The sequence below is a fragment of the Syngnathus typhle genome, linkage group LG2 (genome assembly GCF_033458585.1).
Source record: "Syngnathus typhle isolate RoL2023-S1 ecotype Sweden linkage group LG2, RoL_Styp_1.0, whole genome shotgun sequence".
Lineage (NCBI taxonomy): Eukaryota > Metazoa > Chordata > Actinopteri > Syngnathiformes > Syngnathidae > Syngnathus > Syngnathus typhle.
In genome coordinates, this window is record NC_083739.1 from 12,878,397 (window position 1) to 12,896,477 (window position 18,081).

General features: G+C 43.9%; 2 protein-coding genes across 3 annotated transcripts; one reads left to right on the forward strand and one right to left on the reverse strand.

Annotated features, from left to right (window-relative positions):
• The first annotated feature begins 977 nt into the window (after nucleotides 1-977).
• Nucleotides 978-11,784, forward strand: LOC133147785 (voltage-dependent L-type calcium channel subunit beta-3-like). The gene is made up of 14 exons (XM_061271352.1): nucleotides 978-1,102; nucleotides 2,532-2,624; nucleotides 4,961-5,080; nucleotides 5,286-5,408; nucleotides 5,494-5,609; nucleotides 5,798-5,877; nucleotides 5,963-5,982; nucleotides 6,123-6,200; nucleotides 6,327-6,385; nucleotides 6,479-6,579; nucleotides 6,641-6,792; nucleotides 6,863-6,958; nucleotides 7,730-7,900; nucleotides 9,299-11,784. Exons 1-14 carry the CDS (start codon nucleotides 1,037-1,039, stop codon nucleotides 9,710-9,712), a joined length of 1,689 nt encoding a protein of 562 aa, XP_061127336.1. The 5' UTR covers nucleotides 978-1,036; the 3' UTR covers nucleotides 9,713-11,784.
• A 35-nt stretch (nucleotides 11,785-11,819) lies between these two features.
• Nucleotides 11,820-17,045, reverse strand: ddx23 (DEAD (Asp-Glu-Ala-Asp) box polypeptide 23). Of its 2 annotated transcripts, none has more exons than XM_061271350.1 (17): nucleotides 16,918-17,045; nucleotides 16,288-16,445; nucleotides 15,799-15,906; nucleotides 15,569-15,659; nucleotides 15,433-15,498; nucleotides 15,211-15,349; nucleotides 14,992-15,125; nucleotides 14,797-14,909; nucleotides 14,556-14,699; nucleotides 14,242-14,467; nucleotides 13,995-14,140; nucleotides 13,742-13,919; nucleotides 13,245-13,487; nucleotides 13,023-13,174; nucleotides 12,834-12,942; nucleotides 12,531-12,705; nucleotides 11,820-12,336 (listed from the first exon to the last, which is right to left on the reverse strand). In XM_061271350.1, the coding sequence occupies exons 2-17, from the start codon at nucleotides 16,443-16,445 to the stop codon at nucleotides 12,113-12,115; spliced, it is 2,406 nt and encodes an 801-aa protein (XP_061127334.1). In that variant the 5' UTR covers nucleotides 16,918-17,045; the 3' UTR covers nucleotides 11,820-12,112. The 2 variants fall into 2 exon arrangements, with proteins under 2 accessions (XP_061127334.1, XP_061127333.1); XM_061271349.1 differs by having other exon boundaries at nucleotides 15,569-15,662.
• Between the last annotated feature and the right edge of the window lie 1,036 nt (nucleotides 17,046-18,081).

The following is an 18,081-nucleotide window of genomic DNA, read 5'->3' on the forward strand; positions in this document are numbered from 1 at the left end:
ACACCTCCCTCACCTGACAAGCACCTGCATAAAAACAGTGGAGAGCAGTGGCAACACATGGAGAGATTTTACAAGGACCTTAGCTAGCAGTTGGTGGACCCACTGGGGTTTTTTTGTGACGTGTAGTGCTAAACATGTGCCTTGTCTCCAAACTTGCCCACCTTACCCTCTACCTTACTCTCACTCTCCCATGCATTATTTAATTGCCCTGTCTAGAGACATAGTATATATATATTCTATATAATATATTTAGCCCTTTGGGCCAAGGGGCAAAAGGTCATGTGTAATCAGTGAGGATTCTTTTTTTCTTTTTTGCTGTGGTGCACTTTGTTTGGGTAAGGATGGGCCTAAGTAAGGGAAACCATGTTCTGTATCTTTTTCCTTCTTCTTATTATTATTATTCAAATATCACTGGTCGAAGTTCTACTATGCTCTTGGTCCAAAAGTGAAATGAGAAGGTATATCTAGGCATGGTGGCCATATTCATGAACCATATTGGTATCTGACATGAAAAGATATTATCAAGCCATAAGTGAAACCCATCGTCAAAACCACAAATTGTCACATCGTCGATGTCAAATACCCGAATACACAAAGCCACATAACATGAATTAAAATGGAGATTTAAAAGGTAAATGATCACAACGGCTTGTCACCTTTGCCGTGTGGAGGCATTTTTCATCAATCTAAACCAGTTGGACACCCCCGGCATGGAGGCACTTAGTATGGACCTGTGCTGGCAGCCTCAGCTTCATCTCCTCCAAGGCGCGTCATTACATAGCTCCTCTCCTCTTCCGTTGCCACTGCTGCACGTTTTTGGTTGTTGTTGTGTGGTTTTTTTTTTATGTTTGTTTGTTTTTACACGACGATGATATCGATCGCCTCGCCATGCATCTTGGCTTCGACGCGCTTTTGAATCACTGATGTCCATGTGTTTGCTGTCGCCTACTGCCTCTCCCCACCTCCAGTAACCCATGTCCGCGTGCATTCCGCCTCCTCCTCCCCGCGCCCCCGCTCCGCGGTGCCCGCTGTCACCATGTCCACTCCGCCTGTAGACCCGCTGTCGGCTGTGGAAAGCGGCCCCCAATCGCACTATTTCCAGGTAGGATTAAAGAGTTGATTCGTTGTGTCTACTTGGGGTTGAAAATGACGACGTCGCATTTTGACAGAAGCTACTTTCTTCTTTTTTTCCTGCAATTGATGCTCGATCGACAAAAACAGCGGTATCGTAATGATGGCCATCTTTTCACCTAAAATTATAATATTGGTGCATTTGCCGGTTGTCTTTCGCTGTTTTATAACGGCGTGTTTTTGCGACAATATGAAAGGAGCAAATACTGCTGTGATGATCTGCCTCACCTGTAGCCTCAATTTACAGGGCCTTTAGCATTTAAGCTTACTCATTTATTCAATCTTTGACTCTCTTTTATTCCACAAACTGCCAAGTACCATATATCACATAACCTGCATCCTTCTGCAGTCTTAATTTGTGCTTTGAGAAAAGCTGCAGTTCAAGAAAATAGCTGCTCTTTTCCACTCAGCCGCTCTTAAAAGGCTATTATACGGTTCAAGATGATATCTGGGTTTCGTGTTTGAAGCAGGTACCGACACTCAAAACGACAGCTGACGGTTTAATGCCGACGCCGTCGATAAGTATTTGGATGTCTTAAAAATGTCTAATTAGGTGATCAAAAATGCTTTAATCACGTGGTCTCAAAATATTAAACAAAACAAAACAACGTGAGTTCTTTCTAAACCTAAATATACAGATTATATCTTGTAAAAGTCCAATGTCAACTTGGCACTAAGCAGCAGTATGGGCTTTTGCTTTGTGCAGTTTGTTATTTCAATTTATATGAATAGAAACAAAAATCCATCCATGTATTTGTTGGCCAATTTCAGCTGGAATTGCGCAAGAGGTGAGGGAACAACCAGACTGGTCGCCCGTCAATCGTAGAGCACATGGCCATGCCATGAGCACAAAAACAGATGCCGGATTTTGAACATTGCGCTTAAAAAAAATCCCAATGGTCCTTTCTTCTCTTTGACCGACATAATAGCCATGATTTCCAAAAACAATTTTAAATATGGACTCGTCAGACCACACGTCACTTTTCCAAATGCGGATGATGAGGTTGATGAGGTCAGATGAGGTTGAACTAGCTGGCGTCTTTTCTGGGTGTTGTTGATAGATGGATTTCGCTTTGTGAGACTTTCAATTTGCATTTGTAGATGCAGCCACAAACTGTGTCACCTGGCTATGGTTTTTACACAATTATGCTTTTTTTATTTAATGCAGTGCCGCCTGACAGATCAAAGGTCACAGGTGGGCACGGGTCTGCTAGCTAAAGGCTAACGATGTGCCATATATGCTGGAAATAATGTCATGTAAATTTGATCAAGGATTAGACCTAAGAATCAACGTGTTAAAGAAGCAAATAAACAAACCTTACATTATACTGATATTGGATGAGGTGGATTGGAATGTTGATCTGTTGAATGTATTGCTGTTTCTTTGTGTTTTTCCACAGCTGCCCAGGAAGTTGCCTAAACGCAAGAGCCGCTTCAAACGCTCGGATGGCAGCACGTCCTCGGACACAACATCTAGTTTCATCAAACGGCAGGTACAAAAAAAAAAGGCTTTCATTACTTTTTTCTTCTCTTCTTTTCAACCTTTAATTTAACCAGGTTGCAAAAATCTGACATTTGTAATTTCCTTTGCAAGAGTGACCTGGCCATCGAGGCAGCAGCACATAAGAGTCCATAATATCACAATCTAATCATATTTGGAATCATTGTTTGTAATATTCACGGCTTGGTTGTCTGATGTGAGTAGAGATTGCAGGGCCATTTTGTGCCATGTTAAGAACTAATTCAGGCTTGAAAGAAGTCATGGGAGGATGGCCTTAGATGTCTATGCTTATTCTAAAATATGAAAACAATAAATGTTTGTGGTATTTTTTCCATGATCAATATTTACACCACATTAGATTTCTAAATCATTAACGTTTCCTGAGTTGTAGTTTTGACTTTGATCAGGAGAGGGCTACAACGTGCTTAAACATGGTACTCCCAGCAGAGAATCAATTTGTAATTAAAGTTTTTGGGGTCAAATGCACGATGGGCGCACTCTAAATGTTCCTTAGGTGTGAGCCCTATATCCACAATTCAGGTTCATCATGAGAATAATCTAGAATATGATGGGGCTAACCTTGTGCATTGGTACCCATCATGTTTTTGATGTTGAGAAATGCTTGCTCTAACATGCGTGTATCATGTCCTGTGGCAAGAAGCATATACATGAGGAAATGGGGCAGCTGCAACAAAAGAAGGGGAAAGGCTGAGCAGACACCTTCTTCAGGCGGGAGCATTAGTTATCTCGATCGGAAGGGGGGGGGGGGGGTGTAGTAATGACAACCTCCAGATCCCCTGAAAATATTGTAATGGCGTGAAACATTCATGACGTTCCCTTAAAGGAGCGTGGGTTCGACGCTCGCACGGGCGGGCCCCTCTCAGTCATTTCCTCGTCTCCCTCCACGCAGGCGGTGGCACCCAAAGGTGATCTGACAAGATGTGTGCGATGCAGAGCGAGGCCATTTCCCCCAACTGAGCAGATACTTTCTTGTCTGTGGTGGGGTGGGCTGGGGTGTCCATGGAGGAGCTGTGGTGTATGACTCATTTCTGCAGCAGCGTGCTGCCATGAGTAGTACTGAACTGTTGCTAGGCCTTGAATGCTCCCAAGTTTTTGGAACAAATCGGTTGTTGGGATTAGGTGAGGTCGCTGGGGTGTCGTTTGGGTGGGGGCAGGGAGGGAGGGGGGTTGTATCAATCAGATTGTATGGGAGGGAGGGAACAGTTGCCGGCGACTCTGCCACATCTGACTTGTCCGTCCGACTTTGTGCACATTGTCGTCTTCACTTTTTAATGACGCTTTTGTTGCTTCTCTCTACCTACTTTTCTTACTTCCATTTTCCTCGAGACCACCCTCCCCCTTCCTCCCCACTCAGAATGATCAATTGACATATCTTGACTTTGATATTGATAGAACCACACTGTGATTTATGGCATTGTCCACCAGAAAGCTATACACGTCATTTTTTGACATTGAATTACGACTGTGCAGTTAATAGAATTTTCTTTGTAGATATTTGGTGACTGGATTCTCAAATCTCTGACGCTTGCATTTTTTTTTTTTTTGCTGTTGGGAGATGAGGAGAGCTGTTTCAGCCTCCTGAATAATATATTCTATTTTTGTCCATAATCTTTTTTTGCAGCAAATGAAACCACATGAGCATGCAGTCCTGGCACATTATTTGACCGGAACGAGTTCTGCTTTTGTTCAAATTCTGGTACATATTGCTCTTCGAGTTGATTGTGACGGCAGTGACTCGTCTGTAGGAAATTGGGCTTTGGAATCGTATTGTCGTTGGTTTTAGTAATTGTGAAGATTAGAAAGAGAACGTCTTGAACACAGAAATGCAAAGGAGCCCGCTGAACCCATTTGCAGTACTAAATAGAAAAGTTAGTCTTGGTTTGATCTGTTGTTTTGCGCACAATGCAGAAGCCAAACTAGGATGGGTCCTTAAACCGCAAGGAGTGAAAAATGATGGCAGGCATATATTTTGCTAATGAGGAGATGCCTTTGGAGAATAAACAGGGCAAGAAAACGGATGTATATGTGCTGCACTGTGGGGGCTGATAGGATGGAATGGGGCCAAGCAGGCGAGAAGAGGAAGCAGTTTCCTCCTTTGTGCTATATTTGGTCTTCCAGAGGATGGCGGGTGTGGGAGAGCAGCACATTGTGTTGTACGTACACACAAGCTCCCCCGTGAGCGTTTCGGGGCGAACAGACACCTGCAAAGGAACACGGCAGCACAAAAACGCGGCACACGCTCGATCTGGCGTCGCAATGCAAATCAGGAAATGACTGCATAAAGATTCTCGCGTTCCCTTGAACCAGGGGTCGGCCGATTCCTATACCAGTAGACCGTCGGATTCCGACCTGTCAGCAGAGGAGGACCGCGAGGCGTATCGGCGTGAAGCCGAGCGCCAGGCACAACTTCAGCTCGACAGAGCGAAGGTAGGATATCAGTTTATTGTTGTTGTTTTTTTTTCCTCATTATTTTTTGTGGCACATGAAAACAGAAATGGGATTAATGAAATATCGATTGATTGATTGATTGATTGATTGATTGATTGATTGATTGATTGATTGATTGATTGATTGATTGATTGATTGATTGATTGATTGATTGACATCAGGCAACTTTGTGTTTTCCTGCTAGTCCAAACCTGTGGCTTTTGCAGTCAAGACAAATGTGAGTTACTGCGGCGCTCTGGATGAGGACTGTCCTGTACAAGGAGCTGCAGTCAACTTTGACGCCAAAGACTTTCTGCACATCAAGGAAGTGAGTGATTCCCTCCAACAAGCTCCTGCTCTGCATTCAAACGGCACATATTTGTCTGGCGCTGATACGGTCGTCCATTGAACAGAAGTACAGTAATGACTGGTGGATCGGCCGTCTCGTCAAAGAGGGAGCTGACATCGCTTTCATTCCCAGCCCGCTACGACTGGAAGCAATGAGACTCAAGCAAGAGCAGAAGCAGAGGTACTTCGGAATCATTGCCGGGGTGCAGGTGGACGGAATATGAATTAACAGAAATAGAGCAGTAGAAATTAAATTACAATGCTACAATAACAACACTGTATAATAATACAAATGTTGTGATGAATTAGTTAACCATATCAATGTACAAACTTGTCTTTTTTTTTTTAAATTGTGGTTTGGCATCGCAGAAAAATAGGGGGCAACTCCTCTAGTTTAGGTGACATGGTGACTGGGAACTGGAGGACCACACCGCCGTCTGCAGGTGAATGTAAGTATTACACCGGCAGCCTGTTGGTCACATTTCTGCCGGTGTTTTTGATGAATCAACTGAATCGCTTTTTTATTTTCAAAAGCTAAACAGAGGCAAAAACAGGTAGGTTTATTCAAGAATCTTTATGACGTTTCTTGTGGTTGTCCTTTCCCTCCAACTTCCTCTGCCCACCCTTTTTTTTTGTATCCGTTCTGCGGCGATCATCATCTCTTTCACCCTTTGCCTTTCTTTGTGTGTGATAGGAACATGTCCCTCCGTACGACGTGGTGCCATCCATGAGGCCGGTGGTCCTCGTGGGACCGTCACTCAAGGGTTACGAGGTCAGCGTGCCGTATCGAACCTCTGGCCAATAGCGGAACGCAAACACGTTGCACTAAAACCACCACTGCTCCATTAATTGTTGAAGACCGTTTTATTAAATGTTCTTTTCTTCTGTCTTCCCTCAGGTTACAGATATGATGCAGAAAGCCCTTTTTGACTTCCTGAAACACAGATTTGAAGGAAGGTCAGCCCAAATCATCATTTCCTGATTGCCTTGTTTAATCAATGGGGCCCAAATATTGACTGCATGTTTTTGCTACTTCCACCAAAACCGCAGAATCTCAATCACCCGTGTCACTGCCGACTTGTCCCTTGCTAAAAGGTCCGTCCTCAATAAAAGACCCATAATGGAGAGGTCCAACACTCGCTCCAGTTTGGGTAAGAATCCCACTCAAAGGATGGGCACTTTTTGAGGACTGAATATTTGTGGTTTATGCAGCAGAGGTTCAGAGTGAGATCGAGAGGATATTTGAACTCGCCAAAACGTTACAGCTGGTGGTTCTGGATGCGGACACCATCAACCACCCTGCACAGCTCGCCAAAACTTCCCTCGCACCTATCGTTGTCTACGTAAAAGTCTCCTCACCAAAGGTACCGTCCTACAAGAATGCCCTTTTTGTTACGCAGTGTAGAACAACTCTGCCATTTTGGCTCCTTTCAGGTACTCCAGAGGTTGATCAAGTCCAGGGGGAAGTCTCAGAGCAAGCACCTGAATGTGCAGATGATGGCCTCAGACAAACTTTCTCAGTGCCCCCCTGTGAGTGAACTATCATTTTTTTGGACAGAATATTTGAATGAGCTCCAATTTCCAGGATTGTAAAATGTTTACCATTAATATGATCAGGCTGGGGGGGGGGGGGGGGGGGCAAAAATATGTATAGGCACATACAGTATTCCCTGTAACCTTTTTATGATGACTAGTTGGTTCACAATGATGTTTGAACAACAAGCTGCTGGCAAATCAGATCTTAAAGTTATTAACGCCTACAAATAAATGTCTGTAAACACAAAACACCTAAATGTTATTCCTCTCAATATTCCTCTGTATTTAATGTATTTAATATTAATGTATTTTGTTAGCTGTCAACATGAGTGGTGGCTTTGCCAAATGCACAAGGCGGAACAGAGCAAGCAGCAATTAACTAATTATTTTTATTGACTCAAGAGAGCTGCGAGAATTACACACCGACGAGTAAATCAATTGCCTAAAAAGGAATGAACATAAACAAGAGGATAAAGTGTACTAATTACAAAAGAGCCACTGTTGCTCAAACACGAGGGCTAGTCAAGAGTTGATTAGGATGTTGGAAGGCGGTCTCCAGGTCACCGCCTTGCATAATCCGCAAGTCTTCCTTGCAGTTCACTTTAAACATACTTTGCATATGCCAATCACCTCCACAGATGACATCAAGTCAGATGTGTTCACGCCCACAACGGCGCAATTGCTTTGCTTGAGGAGCACCAAAATGGGCATCACAATTTAAATCCTGTACAGCCTTTTTTAAGTTGCACTTTTTGTCGCGTGTAGGATTTGTTTGATGTCATTTTGGATGAAAACCAGCTGGAGGATGCTTGTGAGCATCTGGCTGAATACCTGGAGATATACTGGCGGGCCACTCATCTCCCAGGCACCTCTCCTCTCAATCCTCTATTAGAGCAGACTCTGATGACCCCGCCGTCCGCCATCTCCAGCCTCCAGGTGAGTTGCTGCTCACCGGTCGAGAGTGTCACGATGTTGTCGCTGTTTTCAATGCCTCCCAATTCTCCCTCTCGTGTCTTTGATATAATTGTCTCCGCTTGTGTGTCCTCTCGCTCATCCATGCTTAACATTTTCTGAAATACAGGAATTAATTGAATGATGGCTTTACCAGCTGGGGTGAGTAGTGGGGTACATACAACACACACCTATGAACACCTCAGCCAAACATGAGAGTATTTTATTTGTGCGCCGCATCCTTCCTCCTCTCCTTGAGTTGACGGTCTCAAGTGAACCAACACTTTGAATTCACCGCAATGAATGACACATGGGAGTCTAAAATGACTAAATGTGCGTGTCATTTGGCAGATTCTCCTCATTACTTCTTCTTGTCTGTCGACCCCTTTCCACGCATGCCACGTAAATGTGCCGATCCTCGCGGTGGCACATGACTCTATCGGGAATGTGTGTACTTCTTGTTTCACAAGAATAGTGATAAGAACACAAGAGAGTATGTGGACACTAACACTGGTGCCATATGGCCTCGCCATTCTTTCCATCTTCACCGTTTGACTGGCATTTATTTACTTTGGTGTAACAATGACAAAACTTTGCAAACGCCTCGCTGAAAAGGACCTCACACAAACTTCAAATCCACACACTTTGAGATCATTTCCCAGCTAGGTCTCGTATTGTCTGTGACATTCAAAATACGCTAGCTAGACAGATAGAAAATTGATTCATGCCTACCCCCACCAATTCCATTTCATTTCTGCAAGCATTTTTTACACATCCATTTGTGTCGCAGTGTAGCACCTTTCCCCACCTCACGTTTCCAACTCAGTTTTATGCATTGAACTAGAGTTGTCAAAATTAATCGATTAAAAAAATAATTGACAACTATTTTAATATTCGAGTCATCGTATAGAGCCATTTTCTACCTTAGATTTGTCCAAATCCTCCAAGGTCAGCCGTTCAACACTAAATATTATTATTTATTTATTTATTTTTAAAACAAAAAGATTATCCTTCTTGTCTAATCAAATCAAGACCTTTGCAAACGTCTGCTTTCATTTTAGAAAATAACCTAAAATAGTGTCTCTCGTCTTTCACTTTTGTTAGATTTGGCATAACATCAATCAAAAATGACTAGTTTAATAAGATTAAATGACTACATTGCACGTTTAATTGAAAGACCCACAACGCACAATATAGTATATAATTTTTTTTTTAAAGCTGCACATATAGTAAGTCCTCCTTCACATGGTGTTTGCAGTCCTTTTGTCACCCTTCTTTGTTTGCATCCATCAAAACTTTGACGTGGCAGAACAGCTGCAGAAAGTGTGAAGCCACTTGTTGTCGACTTGTGCCCCATTAGTCAGTCTCCTTTTGCTCTCCCAGAACAAGAACCAGCCGCAGCCCAGTGAGACAGTAGAAATGGAGGCTGAAGAGCAGGAAGAGGAGGAGGAGGGGGAAGAGGAAGAAGAGGTGGGCGAGGAGGCCGTTTCCCCCTTGGAGCAGGACAGTCTCATGCCTTCGGACGAAGCAAGCGACTCACTGTCTCACGGCCAGAGGGGGAGCCCGTGTCGACGTGGGGGAGAAGAAGACGAGGAAGAGGAGGAGGATGAGTACGCCTCTCCTTGCCACGGCCGCACGTACAGGGGCATGTACCCCGCCCGCCGCGGCCACGCCGGCGGGCGCAACGCCAACAGCCACGAGTCACAGGACAGGCTGCTTCAAAGTGAAGCCCAGCAGGGTCACAACCAGAGGAACAACCGCCAGCGCAGCCGCCCTTGGCCTCGAGACACCTACTGATGAATCCCCAAGTCCAGGTCTATTTTTAGAGCATCACTTTCTCTCCACCGAGGGGACTTTGTGACATCTCTGGGCAGATTGTCAGCTTGTCAACAGGGCTCCTCTGCAATGGAATGTCGTCAGGCAAACTTGCTCTGCTTTGCCTGTGTTTCTCTATTGTAGGATGTCTCCGTAAACCGGCCTTAAAGCAAAACGTGTTAAGATATCTTTACTGTTGCATGTGTGACTAGAGTATCATCATTTTGAGACTATTTGCACATTGATGCCAGAACTGGAGCTGAATGATCTTTACGGCAAAACTAATGCAGGAATGCTTATTATTGAATCCATCGATTGGAGACACGAATGCATTTTCGGATCGTGTAAATACGAACGGGCACCCTAGTTTAGTTACATTGCTTCTTGATTTGGTCGCTTGTTTCAGGTATACGCTGCCACCTGCGTTTTGTCTTTTTTTTTTTTTAACTTAGGAGATGGCGAATGGCACATTGCAAGTGTGAAGCTGCAGTACATTACCGTGTCACCATCAGTGCATCTCTCTCTCGCTCTCTTCCTCTTCCGCTCTCTCTCTCTCTCTCTCCTCACACAGTCAGCATCTCCTCCCTCTTTCTTTCTCCCTCTCGCTGTCTTTCTGCTATTGCAAAATCACTCACTAACACCTCAAAAAAGCTGATGGGCACAGAGAATGTAAAATTGTTTAAAAAAAAAAAAAAACACTAAAGGGAATGTTGGTGCCCACATTGCTTGTTTACATTGACCCATCCACCATACACCATACAAGATGCACGCTACTCAATGGCGGCTTTCGTGAATGTACGTTCGCATGGGCTTGTGGTGTCTCCGAAGCACCCCGTCATCCGATTGTAGCACATCGATTGTAGCATCCCCCGGGTAACGTCGCTATTCTTTCCGTCATCATCGCACCCGCTTTGTGTACTGCAGATTTACCACGGCCGACCCTCAGGTGTCCCTCGGCTCCATGTGACAAGCGTGCGGCGAAGGACTCGCAGCTGTAGCACTTGCCCGTGACACGTCATTGTGTTCTTAAGCCGTCAACCTGCGAGCGTTTCACAGGGTCCGTACCGGCCGATTTAATTACTCGGTTACTGCTTCTATGTCGCACATGTATTCAGCGTTGTACGTATATTTTGAAGAGGATAAAAAACGGCATGATTGAGAAAAAACAAAGACAAAAAAACTATGCAAGTGCTGCATGAATTCTGATTATTTTACCGTTAAGTATTTTAGTAATGCATCGTTTCTGGTTGTGCCCGGTGTCTTGCAGTGATAGTCGTTTTTGGGGCGCTTTCCTTCTCCACTTTGAACTTACGGCACTCTTACTGCCCCCCCCCAAGTTCAAGTTGAGCTTGGCGCTCGCATACTTGACGCACTTTGAAAGTCCTTCACTGAAAATAAATGATGTCCTGCATGTCTTAGTTCTACAATTAGCTATTTTCATTCTATTTTGCCAGAGTGGACCAATGATTAAACAACTGATGAAGCGGTTGAGGTTTCTTTCCAATTTATGAAGCACAATTTTTACAAGGTTATCGTTTAAGTTTCCTACGTCTTATTCTGTATGCAATACTAAGCCTAACATTGAAAAATGAAACGCCTTACACCATCTGGACTTCCTCTTTAGTGTGAGTTGGAAAAGAAAAAAAAAAAACAGAAAAAAAATTGCACTACTTTTTGGGGATGGTTGCTTTGTAATGCAATAACTGCACTAAATCTAACCGTGTATCCATCACACTACCAGAGTGTGCTAGCGTGACAACACGCCTCTTCCTGCTCCTGATCAAAGGGTGTACAAAGTGAGACATTTCCTGCCTGATGCTGTAAAGAATGCTTTCTATTTGAAAAATAGATTTACAATGCGAAGAAAATTATGACCAACAAAATAAACACATTTTACGTATTTAAATTGTTTACGCCCATTTTGTGTTTCCTATTAAGCCCATGTTCAAAGGTGTACATTATTAAATACCATTGCTTTACGTAGCCTTTCCCATTATGGTTTTCTTTCAAATTCACACCATCTCAAATTAAATCGATGGGGGGGGGTTACTCAAGTCTGTTAAAAAAAAAAAAAAAATCTGATGCAAGCATTTGCTGATGATTTATTCACAAGACTGACAACTCGTATTCATACAAATACTTGCAATTAAAACTAAGAGCAAAAAAAGTAATTGGAGAGGGAAAAAAATTAACTATTGGTCTGTATGTACCCTGACTTATTTGCAATATTGCCATATCCATCTTTCTAACCACTTCCATCACAGATCATCAAGAGGAATATGACATTTTTGATGACGTGCACTGAATACCCAAGACATGTTACCAAATTTTAAACAAGTTTAAAACATAAAAAAGACCTCAAGTTAAGTCCTTTGTAGATGTTCAGGCAAAGATTGTCTCCTCTCGCCTCTTCTTGGTCAAGATGGTTCCAGGTTTGTGCTGTGCATCCGGGTGGTTAGCCAACTCTGGCGGGCAATTGGACACGGGGCTCTCTAGGATGGCCTGCTTCAAGTCGTAGAAGACAGCAGCGTCCTCCTTGGTGAGGAAGGTCAAGGCCACGCCGCTCTTACCAGCACGACCCGTACGGCCAATACGATGGATGTAATCTGGGGGGAGGGGGCAATCAATGGAATGTTACTCGAGTGATACGATAAAAGCAAATTACAACGGAAGGCTACTCAAGAGAGCGCAGTCCGGTTGAAAAAGTCAAACTGGGTTTGACTGAGGTTCCATTTGTTAGTGAGAAGGCTATTCGATGATTCGACTTCAGTAAAAGACACAATGGTGGAGAGGTGCTTACCCTCAATGTTCTTGGCCATGTCGTAGTTGATGACCATGGACACGTCGTGGATGTCGATACCTCGGCCAGCCACGTCCGTGGCCACCAGAATGTCTTTGGCTCCCGCCTTAAGGTTGGAGAGAGCAAACTCTCTCTGCTCCTGACCTTTGCCGCCGTGCAATGTGCAAGCGTTGTACTGGTGAAAAGAGATTCTCAGTTACTGGAAATTGCAACATGAACATTTACATACAGAGATGATTAAAAAGATGACATCCTCTGTTATGAGCAAAACGATCACAGGTTTAATAATCCACAATGACTTACGCCCATCTTCTCCAAGGACTTGGCCAGCACGTCAACGCCCTTCTTCTGGTTGACAAAGATAATGATGGGGGGCTCGAAACCATGCGCCAGCACCTCCAACATTTTCTTCCTGTAGCACAAAGATCACATGAACACGTTAAGTGTTGGAGCAGCAAATACGATGCTGGCTGTTTACGCCACGAGTCTCACCTTTTCTCTCCCTCGGACATGAGCACCACTTTCTGTTCGACTCTCTCGTGAGGTTTGCCAGCGGACCCGATGTAAACCACGGCGGCGCGTCTCAGGTAGCTCCTTGCCAGTCGCTCCACGGCGGGAGGCATGGTTGCCGTGAACATGACAGTCTGCAAGGCAACAAACAAGCAATGGAAGACAAATGGCGAGAGAAAACAGCAACGACGGGAAGTGACATACCTGTCTGTATTTATGTTTCCCAGACTCAAAGTTCATGGTCATTTTCTCGGGGTCCTCGGCTTCTTCCGTGTCCGGTTTCTGATTGGTGACTGGGATATACTCCAGAATCTTTTGGACGTCAGGTTCGAAGCCCATGTCAATCATACGATCGGCTTCGTCCAGGACCACGTAAGTGCAGCGGCCAAGGACCAGGTAGCGATTCTCCAGTACGTCGATCAGACGACCGGGTGTGGCAATAACAATCTGATGAGAAAATGTTGTCAGCATTGATTAGGTTTGGTTAGCTAAGAGTTGCCCTTCTATCCTCCTTATCGACAAGCCGTTACAATAAATTCCCGTGGTACCTTGACTTACAAGCTTCATTCCCACCATGCATCAATATCCCCCATTGAAATGACTTGAAATGGCATGAATGAAGTTAAAAGAAGGGGTCAGCCGGGTTGGTTTACAAAACGTTCAAGCCCTTTTCACTTTGCACTTTCATACGTTCATCTCACCTCACAGCCCATCCTGAGACGGAAGCCCTGGTCCTCCCTGGAGATTCCTCCAATAACAGCCACAGTGCGGATGCCCAAAGGTTTACCAAATTTGATCGTTTCCTCCTCGATCTGCTGCGCCAGCTCACGAGTCGGGGCCAGGATCACAGCGTAAGGACCTTGGTCCGAGTCCTCGATCCTGTACCAACGACGAATGTGAGTTGTGCAGATGAATCAGCGAGCCGAGATGTGTACAGGGGTCACGTTATATCACCTGTCGATTTTCGGAAGGGTTGTGATCCAGACGAGCAGCGGGATGAGGAAAGCGGCCGTTTTACCGCTGCCAGTCTCGGCCACACCGATGATGTCACGATTCTGTAAGCCAATGGGAATGGCTTGCCTCTGAATAGGGGTTGGATCCTGGACATTAGGAAGAAAACATGTTGCTATTAGTAAATAAACTCAACACAGACGGCAGTCACAGAAAGCACATATAAGTCTGAATTTCAGTGTCGGCTGACCTTGTAGCCGCATTTGTCGATGACCTCGAGGATGTGTGCCGGGAGCTGGTACTCCTTCCAGTTCCTGATAGGGTTTGGAATTTTCCCGCCCTTCGTGGTGATGCTGTAGTCCTCGCGGAAGATTCTCCAATCTCTGTCAGTCATCTCGTCCAGCTTCTTCTGCGACCAGTGCCTGTCGTCCCAGCGCTGCTTGGCTTCTTTCTTCCGCATCTTTTTCAGTCTCGTCCTGAGAGCGCAGACGACATCGTGTCGAGACAGATTGTGAGTTGGGGTCTCAATGCGACGGCGGGGGTCATTGAAAAATGTAAACTCACTCTTCCTGCTCCTTTTCCTCCATGGTACGCCTTTTCTCCATCAGGTCTCCATAGAAACGTGACTGTTCCCTTTTCTGCTGTTTGAGGTCTATGCCGGCGATGAAGCCGCGTCCGTACAGCTGGACCGAATGCTTTTCTTTGTATCTTTAGCAACGACACATTGATCACCCCCCCCAGTTCAATTTGACCACATATTGAAATACAGGCATGTCTTACACACATAGTGTGAAATCTGACTTACATGGGGTTGTAGTCGACCGACGTGTCTTCAGAAGCATCCCACTCAAAAACAAATTTCCTGTCATTCAGGTGACGTGTTCGTCGACGTTTCTTCATCCCGCCCAAGTAACGTTCCTGGCACCGACACATTTGCACCCTTAATCTTTTTCTGTATCTCTAGCTCACAATCCAAATAAAATGCTAAGACATTTCCAACCTTGATAGCCTGCAGTTCTTTGCCTTTGTCTTTTTCCTCTCTTATCTTTTGCCGCCCATCGTCCTCCTCGTTCCCATTGCTCTCCCGCTCCATCCGCTCTCGTCGTTCGCGTCGCTCCCTTTCCTGCGGATCCTCTGCAAGACACATCGCCGGCTCGTACTTACACCGCCAGCGTGCAACAAACGACAGAAACCGAGTGAACCAAAAGATGACACGCACCGAGCATTTTTCGTCCGATGTCTTGAAAAACCCTTCTCCTCTTCCTCTCATCCTCCACCAACTTCCTCCTCTCCTCTGTCTCTTGCTCCCGCCGCTTCAGAGCCTCCGCCTCTCTTTCTGCTTTTGACAGGAACTTTGGCTGAAATGAGTGCAAAGATATGATTGAAGAGATGAGGGAAGAAATGGGCTTTGAATGTTTTTTTTGGTAAACTCCCTCCCTACCTTTGCCTCCGCTTCTTCCTCTGCCTTCTTCTTGGCGAGAAGCTCCTCCAAAGATAACGGCTGCACCTGAAAAAAGGAGAACAAGTTATACCTACAGTACAAAAGTCACAGCAGAAAATTCTTAGTCAGACCCCACCTTCTCTTTTTTCTTATTGTCATCTTCTTCTTCCTCAGGTTTGCCGTCTTTCTCGCCCTTTAACTTGGCATCCTTTGACTTGGGTGAGAGACTTCTTTGGAAAAGGGGACAAAACAGTGTTGTAAGGAACTCAAGACCATGTTTTATGGTGCAGATGTTTTTCTAGATTATCTTATCCTCACTAGTGTCACGAGTCAATTACACTCATACGTTCATGACGATTTATATACCTGGAGCGCCGACTCCGATCACGTCGATGGTTGTCTCGGTCCTTCCGGCTTCTGTCTCGGTCCTTGTCTCTGTCGCGTTCCTTTTCCCTGTCTTTTAGGCGGCGGTCTCTACAATCATAATTCAAGTCAAACGAGGAGACAAGTTGAAGCACAGCCACGCACAAAACGGGTGAGTGGGTTGTAGATACAGTGGTTCTCAACTGTTGTTAGCTTGGGAGCCAGTTTTGTAAAGGTTTTGAAGAAAGAACGTGTTTTGTTGGAAAATCGCCAGAGAAAACACATAAATTGAGTAGAATGTTTTCAAAGACATTTTCAAATGAATTTGATGAACTGGACTTGAATTGTGGTTTACTTCATATGTTCTACGTGGGATCTTCGTACGCCTCTTTATTGTCCCGGAATAATCAAAATAAGAATACACGTCATTTTTCCCAAGCTGTCCGTGATCCACCAGTTGAGAATCACTGTTGCATTCATGCATTGGGATACCTTTCAATAGATTTTGAGCGATTGCGTTCTCGAGATCGACGGCGTTTGCGTAAAGGTGATGGTTTCCGATCTCTTTCCCGCGAGCGGCTGCGTTTCCTCTCCCTGTCTTTGGTCGCTGAGGAATCAACATCTTTCTTCTCTGAGGAATCAGCTGCCATCTGCAAGCATAAAGATAACATGGAGATAGTTGAGTGTACTGTCTTCATACGAACAGATATTTAATGACAATCCTTAATATTTGGCACTTCATATATAAGCATCGTTTTTGTTTTGTTGGACTTAGAGTCGGTCAATAAAGATATCATCATTTGAAATCCTGCATGATCAGACCAGTGTAAATTGCAAGCAACACACGATCGAAATAAATGCATGACTTCATTTAAGCTTCTTAAATGTCAAAAAGCAACAACAACGCAACAGGTCCCTTTTAAACCGATGTTTCACTTCCACCTGTGAAAATATACTTTAGCTTAATGACTGCCGTGCGAACTGTGGAGCAGCTGAACTAGCACTTGAAAGTAGAGGGCTAACAATTAAGTAACGGGCGAATCCTGCATCAGAAAATTCACGGATGTTCAGCACTGATCTTATTATCAAGTCGAGTGTTTAAAAGTAATATTTTCATCTTACCGCAATCCTTTGTAAACAAAACGCTTGCGATTAATGTACGATTCAAGACAACGCCATAGCGCTCGACGCAAGGAAAGGCAACAAGGATTTGTGGGAGTTGTAGTATTGAAGTACGTCAGTCCAATTTCTAGTCTCAATATAAAACTACGTTTCCCTACAAGAGGAAGCTAACTCAGGGCCATGTTTATGAATACCTAAATGCCTGTTCAAAAAAAAACAAGCTGCAACTCTTCTCGTTTCAAGCACATGGTGGCGACCGTGTTTTACGTATAATGAGCATTTGTTAAAGTGTATATTTTGTTGAAAGTAAACCACTATTGGCGCCATTGAAATTATGCACATCTGTTTAGGTATGCGATTAAATTTTCAAAAAATCATTGATTTACATGAAACCAGCACTATCAGACAGGTATTTGAAAGACGATTCCGATGGTGTACGTACTACTATATCGTTTTCTTGTGAATTTGATGTTAATACAATGCAATGTTGATTATTCGTCATCCGTCATCATTTTAAAACTATAATGACAATTAAATAGACAATGTCAACAGAAAATAACATGAAAGTCTTTTTTTAGTAAAGTAACCTAATGTATAAATGTAATGTGAAAATAATACAATACAGCAGTAAGGCAACAATAATGACTATTATTGCCCAACATAATTTTTGTAATAGTTGTTTTTTTAGGGAAAGGTGTTTTTCCTTGAATGTATGTATACCAAAAAGTTTGTCTTAGTTTTATTTTTAATAAAAACAAACTTAAACGTCACCGTAAAAAAATGCATATACAATTACCGTTTTTTTCCATGTATAATGCGCAAAATGTAACTAATTTATTGTTCTAAAATCTGGGGTGCGCATTATACATGGGTACAAAAAAAAAAAGAATTTCTTTTTTTTTTTTTTAAATCCGGATATCATACGGAGGCCGCCATTACAGATGCGCTTTCTTCTCTGCTGTTCACTTCAAACACGCTCCATACGAACACAATGCTCTCGTATCAGACGCTTGCTAGATCACCTGCTCGTTTGCTGTCACAATGTACCCTACACAAATCCGAAACATTTCTTCGCTACTGAGTATGCTAGCGAGTGATACTGACCGGCAGAATAACATCCGGTTGTTCCCAAAGATGATCTTTTTTCTGAAATAATTTTACGTT